The 11,045-nt window shown below is 42.9% G+C and overlaps 1 protein-coding gene and 1 long non-coding RNA gene across 2 annotated transcripts in view; one reads left to right on the top strand and one right to left on the bottom strand.

Annotated features, from left to right (window-relative positions):
* Positions 1-9: 9 nt before the first annotated feature.
* LOC126506747 (uncharacterized) lies at positions 10-4,223 on the top strand. The gene is made up of 2 exons (XR_007593323.1): positions 10-248; positions 1,395-4,223. It is a non-coding gene; the product is annotated as an uncharacterized lncRNA (long non-coding RNA).
* Stx12 (syntaxin 12) overlaps positions 3,828-11,045 on the bottom strand; it is a 29,203-nt gene continuing 21,985 nt past the window's right edge. The window contains exons 6-9 of the mRNA XM_050150487.1: positions 8,676-8,781; positions 8,089-8,161; positions 7,046-7,128; positions 3,828-5,335 (exon numbers count right to left, since the gene is read on the bottom strand). Coding sequence (XP_050006444.1) covers positions 5,243-5,335; positions 7,046-7,128; positions 8,089-8,161; positions 8,676-8,781 — 355 coding nt within the window. The 3' untranslated portion in view covers positions 3,828-5,242. The remainder of the gene's footprint in view (positions 5,336-7,045; positions 7,129-8,088; positions 8,162-8,675; positions 8,782-11,045) is intronic.

The raw sequence follows: 11,045 nt of genomic DNA, 5'->3' as shown, positions 1-11,045 counted from the left end.
CTGAAGCGGCTTGTCGGTTTCCCGCCCGCTTCTCCTCCAAAAGCTTTTGAGCTCTGCAATCTGCATTAACTCTCAGCACCCAGCCTTTCGCGCTTCCAGAAGCTAGAGATAAGCAAGTGATCGCTAGAGAGAGAAGTGATTGCTCATTCCGTTTTTGTTCCAGCCCTCCTCCGGAAAGCTGCATCCAAAAGCCGCATCCTTACTCATTTGTCCTTTCTCATCCAAGTCCGGAGTGTTATAGCTCAATGGTAAGAATGCTCAACATGCACTAATGAGGTCACTGGTTCACTCTCCAGCACCAGTAGTTTCTGAGGCTTGAGGGCATCATTAGGTTACTAGGAGTCTGTGTCAGAGATTATGTAGGCTGTTTATGAAAACTTTGGACAAAGTGCAGCCAGGCGCAGGCCCATACAGTAAAAGATGTTCTAAGTTTCATTGGGCATAGGTCAAATGGTTAATAAAAGCCCCTTAGGATTTTTCTACTTGGGTCATAGTGACTATACTATACAAGGAAGCATTAGTGTTGCCATCTTCCTCTAAGCCCCTCCCTTGCTGGTTGTAATGGCTTTGTCTTTTGAGTGCTAACGGAAAGTATATATTTCATATGGTCGTCGCACATGGTATTATTTCCAATATTCAAGATGCACTGATTCCAGGAGAGGCTGAGTGCGCTATCCAGCCTCACGCTAAAACAAGGATGGGATTCAAACCTGAGTCTACATAAAGTCAAAGGCCAGGCTGTCACTATTCTCATGGGTTCCTCACAGACGTACATTGCTAGTATGCAGCCGATGTCCCTTTTACACTTCCGCAGAAACCTGGCATGATGACCTGGCAGTTTTCTTTTAGGAAACAAATTTTGGAAGGGTGTGGTAGCACGTGCCTGAAATCCCAGCACTAAGGGAGGTAGAAGTAGCACGATTAGGAATTCCAGAAGACAGACTCAGCTACACAGTCTAAGCTTCTTGAGATCCTATCTCAAAAATTCTGGAGAATTATTTATTAAGAAAAGGACTGCTAGACAGTTAAAAAAAATTAAATAAACCTATTTAAGAGACTTTCCTCTGGATCAGTCTCCAAGTTTCAAGATGTAACTGCAATGTTACATCAAGCTGGATTTAAAAAAAAAAATTTATTATATGTATATGAGTGCTCTATCTCCATGTATATCTTTATGCCAGAAGAGGGCATCAGATCCTATTACAGATGGCAGTGAGCCACCATGTGGTTCTTGTGAATGGAACTCAGGTCCTCTGGAAGAGCAGCCAGTGCTTGAGGTCAAGTTTGGAATTGGGATTTTCCCCCCTATCAGCTCGGTCTTTGGGTCACAAAGCAGAATGGGGGTATTAATAATTTTTTTTTGTATTTCATTTTGTCTTACTTTACTTTTTGAGACAGGGTCTCTCTACATAGTCCTACCTATCCTGACTTGGGGCCTGGAGAGGTGGCTCAGTGGTTAAGAGCACTGGCTGCTCTTCCAGAGGACCTGGATGCGACTTGAGCTGTACAGTCTGCACTAAGTGACCAAAAGCAGAAGCTTCGTTCCCACGACTAGGGCAGTCTCTGAAGGGAAAATAAAAGACAAACAAAATAGTGGAATGCGAGGGGCTCAGTGATTTATTTTGCAGACTGAATGGTAATTTAGCTTCTTTTCCTTCCTTAAAAAAACAAAACACACACATACACACACACACTGACAAAACAAAAACAGGGTCTTTCTATGTAGCCCTGCTGAATAGGCCAGGACAGCCTTGAATTCATGGTCATCCATCTGCTTCGGTGTCCTAGCATTCATTTCCTATATTACCATGCCTGCCTGGTAACTTCACTTTGATGTCTCTGTCCAATGGTACAAAGCAGTACAAGTTTATCACAGACTGCACACTGAGTGGTTGACACTCTCCAAAGTCTTATGTGCATGTGGGTATGCACACATGGACACATATGCCTGCACCCCTGCTCTGAGAGCACCAGTCTAATATTTATCAAATTCTTATTGTGAAACATTACCAATGAGGTGGCCAGAATACTTTTATTTACTCCATGTAGCACTAAGAGACTACTAGAGGGGCTGAAAAGTTGGCTCAGCAGTTAAGAGTGTTTCCTGCTTATGTAGAGAATCAAGGTTCCGTTCTTAGCACCCATATGGTGGCTCACAATCGTCTGTAACATCAGTTCCAGAGATCTGACCCTTGCTCTAAACTCTAAGGGTACCATCATGCACATGGTACACAGCCATACATGCAGGCAAAACATTCATATACATAACATTTATTTTTCTTTTTAAGAAAGTGTCAGAGTACCCAGCAATCCTAGAACATTCCAATTTCAATACAGGAAGCTGAACAGGAGGTGCAAAATGGAAAGGAATACAGGAATAAATCTGTAAATTGTATGTTCAGACTATACATCTGTTGTCTTAAGGATTTTATAGTGAAAAAGAAGACTGGACTGATCACTCAGTCCCCACCCAAGCCCACATCCAGTGCTTTGAATTGGCCCACCCCAACATCTACCCCATCTATGACCTGTTGAAACTCGTGAAGAGACTTGTCCTGTGGAACCATAGCCAAAGGATCTCCATGACTCTGGGCAACATCAGGATATCTGAGAGGACTTTAGGTGGGGGTCCAGTGTTGATGGTGTACCAAAAGCCAGACGGCTTGAACCAGACCAACAACTCATTACAATGAACATTTGCAAGTGAAGCTGTTTGGACAAAAGGGTCAATAGCATGCCACATCACAGCTCTTGATGCCACTAAGATGAACAAAGATGATGGAGAGACAGGAAAGACAGAGGAGTGACGTATTTTATTGTTGCTGTTTGTTTTGAATTTATTTTATCTCTTAATTTTCTTTTGGGTGGGGGACACTAAGGGTGACGAGTAGATATGGAGGGAATAGGAAGTGAGTGGGTTGGGGGGTGTTGTAAAATTCCCAAAGAATCAATAAATTACGATTTTTAAAAATAGAGCAGTTGAGAAAACATGGGGCTTATGGGCTAGGCGATGTGTCTAAATACCGTCAGCAAGTTACTGGTGGGGAATTCTTCAGGTCTTTCCCGCCCCACTCTAGTTTTGGACTTGCAAACAGTGGTTCTCTCCCTGGCTACACACAGTATACATGTGGAGCTTTAACAGATTCCTGCGCCTAGGAAATATACCAAACTAATGAAAGCGGAATCTCTGGTAGGGGGACCACAGCTTCGCCACCCTTTAACCATGGTGCCTCCAGAGATCATCAGGCACAAAGCAGGATTCTAGGAACAGGTTTATTAGAGCTTCTTGACAACTGCCACAAACTCTAGAGCAAGTTCCTATTTGTTCCCATGGCCGCCATGATAACCATCACTCAGTAGATAACACGGTATTATGGAATTACAGCAGCCACTTCATTGTTCCCAATAGTTTGCCACAATAGATCTCTTTTTTTTTATTTCTTGGACTGTCACAAATGATGTATCCAAGACCAGACTTGAGAACAGGGGCTTCTCTGCAGCTGCCATGTGGGTCACTGGTTATGCAGACAGCAGTCTTCTCTTCCTCTCCCTCTCTTTCTTAAACACAGAGCCTGATCTCAAATCTTCTAGGTACCCCAGCCTGGCCTTGAACTCATAACCTTCCTGTCTTGTCCCCTCAGGTTCTTGGATTAGAAGTATGTGCAAACCACAGTTTGCTCTCTGTCCTGGTTTTCACAGAAAGGCAGCAATGCCTGCTCCACTGCCGAGCTAATCCTTACCTGTTCTCGGTCTCCTTGCTGGGCTGCATCCTCATGGCAGCACGTTACCTACATCATTAGGACGTTAACTCAAAAAATAACTACAAAAGCTTTTAAATGTTTATTTGTATGAAGTAGGCGGGATGGTGCAAAAGTGCAAAGAAACTTACGCATTTGGGCCCTTATTTCCCTACCGATCACATTAGTGTAGAATAAGAATAAGTAACATTAAGAGGAATAGAAGAAATGAACATAAATATACCAACAGTAGCCAAGTCCTCCAATGCACTGAAGGATGAGCTGACGTTTTCGGCCTCGATTCACATTTATCTGAACGCCTAAACCAATTACACTCTCTCTACTGTTCTAGGCCTGTGAAAAAGGGCAGTGGACAACATTTATATTACAAGACAGCAACCTTTTATTAAAACTGTTTTTGTCTAAAACTATGCAGAGTTTGATCTCTTGTTCATAAATTAGGCTAAGTCTAACATCACTAAACCAGTATTATTTACAAAAATGAATCTTTTCTTTGCTTTATCAGTAGGTTCACAGACCTAAGTTTTAAACCCCACTTCAGTCTGAATTTTAAAATCTTGCCATCAAAGCCAGGTAACCCTTACCAGGCTTTGGTCAGCCTCTGACAGCAGCATTTATCACTCACCGGAATGTAAGCCACAAGTGAACGACAGGACAGAGTCATTCCAAACAACTCCCATCGGCTGCCAAAATCATGCTGTGCCTAATTCTCCCTTTCTGTGCAGACAGGCGGAAGAGGGCCCGACTGCTTATAACAGTGTTAATGAAACGAATCTTTTTACAACTGGAGTGGGTGACTTAGTGTGCGGGAATGGACTCTGTAAATGACACCAGCAGACAATGAAGTCAATTTAACTTAAACCCAGACTTTCATCCGCGCCCTGGCAATGGGCCCACTCTGACAGACAGGCTCTTTCCATTTCATCTGCAGTCACAGGTGCAGGGTTCTTATTCCCCAGTTACACATACTGCCAAAATCTTGCAAAACAGAGATCAGATCCCCCCGGAAACTCAAATCAAAATGTTAAATAAAAATTGCTGGCATATTGTACAGTTTCTCAGATCTCAATAGGCTGGCTCCGGAAGGAAATTTATCTCAAGATGCTCATAAAAAGGTAAAGTTTGTATATGTACAAAAAAACCCTAACATCATAAGACTGTAGTGTCACCTGTCAAAAAGAACATCCACAATGGAACTGTCAATAAACACTTGGGATACAGGGCAATCAAAATACAAGAGAAAGGAAACTACACATAGTTAATTCCTTATCTGAGAAATCAATAGGATGTATGCATAAATTGATAAATACTGTCTCCATGGGTCACTAATTCCAAGGACTAGTTAGTAGTTAGTTTCTAGCTAAATTATCACAGGACACTCTGGTTCACGCTCTCTTCTGTGGTCAGTTTGTTCTGGCAAGATTCCCTCGAGCACTTGCTCTTGAAAACAACTCGGCAGGAGAAGGCTCTGAGGCAAGCACACCTCACTTGGAAGCAAACCAGATAACCACTCCCAAGACCGTAAGAATTACTGACAGGACAAGCACGAGGATACACATCTTCTTGCGAGATTTTTTCTGAGGAAAGAAATATTTAAAGACACTCATGAAACAAGGAAAAATTTTTATACCTAAGATTCCAAGAGTGTATCATAATCTGCCTCCTTGAATTCATAATAACATTTTCCTATTTCCCTGCTGGGACTGAACCCAGGTCCTTGCACACACTAGGTATGTATGTGCTCTACTACCGAGCCACATCCCCAACCTATAATTAACTCTTACCATGCACAAATATGCAAACATCTTCCAAACCCCAAGCCATCAGTTCTCAGCAGTAGTACAAGTTAAATTGTTTGCACACACATTTTCACAGAGGAGCTACACCTCTGTTCTCGGAGTCATTGCTGATCTGGCTTGTCTCACACTGGCTAGCTTGCTCCTAGATTCCCCTCTACCGTCCATGGCTGGAATTACAAGGGTCTGAGGATTTGAAAGTCAGGACCACTGGGCCTTCTCCCTAGGCCCTGAGTATTATAGTAACTATTTTACACCTAGTACAAATAGGATGTTCACTGTAAAACATACAGGCAGTAGGAAAAAAGATTTTTTTCTTTAGATAAGACTGTTAACATGATTCTATTTCTTTCTGTTCTCTGGTGTTTTGTTTGTCTTTGAAATAGGGTCTTACTATGTAGGCTTGGCTGGCTGGAGCTCTCTCTACAGGCTATGTTAGCTTAATCTACAGAGATCTACTGCCTCTGCCTCTTGATGCTGGGTTAAAGGCTTGTGTTCCTTCTGCTCGCTCATCCATGCACACTGTTGGTTTGTTATATGTTTGTTATAACTGGATCATACATACTGTACGTTTGAAGTTTTTCTCATTTAACATTTAGCACAAACTCCTTTTCTGCTATAGCCTCACTAACCTCTCTTAATTCCCACATAACACAACACTGAGTAGAAGTGATTACTCAATTACTGCTGTAAACTAAAGTTATCACTTTTCAAGGAAATATTATTACAAAACAAAACTTCCTCAAGCATATTAACAGATAAAATACAGCCGCCCCAGAATAGCCCAGGAATACAGAAATGACTAAAATGCAAGCTACTTTTAAAGAGCCATGCAACACCAGATGAGAGAGAATAAGGACTTCCTTTTCCATAACTAAAACCTGAGTTGCAGACTCCGAGAAAGAGCTGGGTGCAGTGTCACATGACTTTAACCCCAGCACTTGGGAAGCTGAAGCAGGAGGATCTCTGCAAGTTCGAGGCCAGTCAGGACTACACAGTGAGACCCTAACTCATAAAACAAACAAGCAAACAAAAAATCCCAAAATGATTCATGAAGTCCTAAAGACAGAAGAATGCCCTTCATGGTTAAGCCTGTTTACAAAGAGCTGCCACAGTTGATTCTAAGCCGTCCATGCTCAGAACCAGCAGTCAGCGTAAGGTGTCTCTGAAGCTCCACTTTCCCTGTAGCTCTTACTCCCCCAACAACAGCCCAGATGTTTACGATGTAAGATTAGCATCATGCTAGATTTAGGCATCAAGCTAACTCATGAGACTAATTTTGCATTCACACAACTTCTGTATAAGTTATTCAAGCTTTGATAGTGTTGGTGCAAAGATAAATACTAAAAATGGGACTGGGGCTGCAAATTATGACTGCCTGCCTCCAGCTTAAATCCAGGCAAAGGGCTGCAACTGCCTGCAGTGTGTCAACACAGCCTAGTTGTTCAGTGAGTCTACAGCACAGAGAGGCTTTCTTGGGTGTTGACTTACCTGATAGTAAGCAGCTCTCTGCAGCTGATCAGTGGCTCTTTCCACATGCACCTCTGAGCTTTCCACATTGGCTTCTATGCTATCTGTAAAAAATACAGTGCACATTTCAGCACATTCAGAAATTTCAATACTGTAAACAAAACAATTCCCTTCTTTTTTTAAAATGTATGCAGGTGTTTTATCTGCATGTATGTCTGTGTGCTGTGTGCATGTCTGGAGCCTGGAAGAGGGCCTGAACCCCTTAGAACTGAACTTACAGATAAGCGTGAGCTGCTGTATAGGTGCTGGGCACAAACCTGAGTCCTCTGGAAGAGCAGCTACTGTTCTTAGCTGCTGCACCATCTCTCCAGCCCCTCGGAACAGATTTGATGCCAAGATCTTAATTTCACTACCACCCAATCATGAAATTAAAATTTACTTCTTTTCATTTAATTTTCTGAGATAGGCTCTCATGTAGCCTAAGCTGGCCTCAACAGTCTCAGCAATATGCCACGCAGCTGGCGCTGGCCTTGAAGTCCTGACCCTCCACCTGAGTGCTGAGGTTACAGGTAACTTGATAAGAGAACATCCCCATTCTTCATGAATACTGAAATATTTAATAGCAAGAGGTTACTAAGAATGTGATTCACCTATACAGGGTTCAACCTGTCTCAAAAAAAAAAAATAAAAGCTTTTAAAAGTTACTAACCCCACTGGGCAGTGGTGGTGCACACATTTAATCCCAGCACTCAGGAGGCAGAGGCAGGCAGATCTTTGTGAGTTTGAGGCCAGCCTGCTCTACAGAGCGAGTTCCAGGACAGGCTCCAAAGTTACAGAGAAACTCTGCCTCAAAAGTTGCTAACCCCATAATCCTTCAAGAGTTTGGAGCTAAAAGCTGGGGTGCTGACAGATCTTTGACCTATACAGTTAACTCTATAAGAAAATGAATTCAGTAACCTTAAAAAAAAAGAGAGAGAGAGATTACTAAATTTTAAGTCCACAGGTGACCCATCTTATTGACCTTTGTACTCACCCCAAGGTTAGAGGTATTAATTAGTACGTACCTATCAGGTCACCTTGGTCATGGATCATCATGGCTAAATCTTTAAATATCTGATTGACATCCAAAATGTCAGCCTAAGGAAGACAAAAAAAAAATTAACTCACATTAAGCAACATGCTAGAAGATTTCTTTCCTTCCCTAAAGATGTGTTTACACCTTTCCCACTAACAGAAAACTCTATTGCTGCTTAATACTGTAGAACAGATGGCATGAGACCCACCCATCAAGCAATATTAATTGCACACGTTACCTGAGAACTAGTAAGATCCTACACTGGATCAAGCCTAAACTGGAGTGTTGAAGTGGACACAATCTCAGTGTGACAGCTCTACGTGGAGCACGCCAATGTCATGACCACTAGGACTTTGGACTAGAGAACTCAAATGGCTTCTATAGGACTGCTGCCTGGGGAACATGTGGAAGACAAACAGTCCAGGAGCTGGTTTCCCCCAGGGATGACGCTGGGTCAATTTTGATAATATAAAGTACACAAAGAGTCAATCCAGCCCTTTTCATACTAATCCAGCAAAAAATCTCCAAACATCTGCAGATGCCCAAGTCAAACAAAAGCCACACCCTGCCTCTTACCTCCAGCTGCCGAATCGCCGTCTCCCTCTCTTTAATAAGTTCCAGGTCTTGTTCAGTGATGGCTGCCTCATCCTCCTGGCTCTGCATCTGGTTCCACTCCTCATGGCTACAGAGAGACAAGTACTCCAGTTGGTTCCTTCTCTCTAAGGCACGAGGAAACATAACTACATCTCTGCTGACAGCAGGACCTAGACAGACATTACCCAGGAGCCAACTCTTCTGCTAGCAATGCAAGATCTCTGAGGGCCATATTTCCTCTCCAGAGACAAGGATGCGATACAAAATAAAATAAAATTGCCACAGAATTATGGAGGACAGGCCTCCTTGCCTTTCCCACTTAGGGGCATTTTTTGCAGTCTTGTTAGGACTTACTAGACGAGGGACGTATCCAGGGGTTTAAACTCGAAGTGCACTGACCCAGCTCTCCAGGACACACCCAGAGCACAAGCTGAGTCCAGGGGCAGTAAATTAATGGAGGAAAAGTGGAGGACAGTGGACTCCGCCATCAAACAGGGTTTCCCAACTCACCTGTGAGGAGCACATCTGGCAGGAAGTTCCTTGAGACTCTTTTAGGACAGACTCTACCTCACAGAAAACCAAACTAAAGGCTAACAGAAATGTTTGCAACTTGATTTTTTCAAGTACTTAGAAGAAAAGTATGCTACTTATTAAAAATTACTTGGAGAATTCAATATTATATAGTTTCTGACTCTTTAAAAAGTATCATTATGATCTGGAGGGATGACTCAGTGGTTAAGAGCACTGGCTGCTCTTCCAGAGGACATAGGTTCAATTCCCAGCACTCACATGGCAGCTCACAAATGTCTGTAAAGGTAACTACACTTCCAAGAGATCCAACACTCTCATGCACAATACATACAGACAAAACACCAAGGCACATAGAATAAAAATAAAATAAATTTTAAAAAATCATTACATGTATAGGCTGGGTGTGGTGGTACATGCCTTTAATTCCAGAACTCAGGAGGTAGAGACAGGAGGATCTCCTTGATTTAAGGGTCAGCCTGGTTTACAAAGCAAGCTTCAGGCCAGTCAGGGCTACACAGTAACCTGTCCCCAAAAATCGGGGGGATTACATAGACTCACTATTTAGACCATAGTCTTGAACCCAGAGACCTGCCTGTCTTGGCCTCCCCAGGAGCATGTGCCACCATGCCCAGTACATTTGTTTTAATTTGTGCTCGCACGTGCATGTACAAGCCAGTGGAGGTCAGGGGACAATCTCTGGGACTCAGTTCTTTCCTTCTACCATGTGACATCCAGGCTGCCACCCTTGGCAGCATGTGCATTTGCCCACTGAGCCATCTTTCTAGCCCTTGTGCATTTTTTCAACAATACGGATAAATCATACTTCACCTATATAATATATAAAGCCTGTTCTTCACCCACAGTGTAGTGGGAGAGATTAATACATATGTGACAAGCCACTTCAGTTCCAAATTAACAGATATGGTCTACATAGTGAGTTCCTATGTAATCCTTTTCCCTATTTTTGGAGACAGATCACTATATAGCCCTGGCTAGCCTAAAGCTTACTTCAGGTACCATGCCCAAGGAGGCCAGGAGAGGGCAAGAGCTCTCCTGGCACTGATGGTTGCAAAGAGTTGTAAGCCACAGTGTAGGTTCTAGGAATTGAACCCCAGTGTTCTGGAAGACAGCCAGTGCTCTTAACTACTCAGCTATCTCTGCAGCTCCAATATCCAGCTGTTTTTTACTTTACTTTTTTTTTGTCTGCGTGTATGTATGTATACCATGTGTGTACATGCTGGTAGCTAGAAGATAGCACTGGATCCCCTGGAACTGGACTACAGACAGTTGTCAGCCTCTATATGAGTACTGGGAACTAAACCCTGGTCCTCTGTTCTTAACTACTGAGTCGTCTCTCTAACTCTATTTACTCATTTACTTACTTGAGTGTCAAGCGCTGTAGTGTAGGCTATCCTCCAACTCTCTCGATCCTCCTGCCTGGTTATAGGAATGCATTACTGTGACTGGCTCAACTCCCTGACCTTTTTTTTTTTTTTATTTATTTTTATTTTTTATTTATTTATTTATTTATTTATACAGTATCCTGCCTGTAGGCCAGAAGAGGGCACCAGATCTCATTATAGGTAGTTGTGAGCCACCATGTGGTTACTGGGAATTGAACTCTGGAAGAGCAGCCAGTGCTCTTAACTGCTGAGCCATCCCTCCAGCCCCTCCCTGACCTTTTTAACTTTTCACTTTTATTTTATTTCATTTTGAGACAAGGTCTCTCTGTGTAGCCCTAGCTGTCCTGGAACTCACTCTATAGACCAGGCTGGCCTCAAACTCACAGAGATCCGCCTGCCTTTGCCTCCTAAGTGCTGG

The sequence above is a fragment of the Alexandromys fortis genome, unplaced genomic scaffold (genome assembly GCF_014885135.2).
Source record: "Alexandromys fortis isolate MF-2015 unplaced genomic scaffold, M_Fortis_MF-2015_v1.1 scaffold_26, whole genome shotgun sequence".
NCBI lineage: Eukaryota > Metazoa > Chordata > Mammalia > Rodentia > Cricetidae > Alexandromys > Alexandromys fortis.
This window is presented reverse-complemented; position numbering and strand designations above follow the sequence as displayed.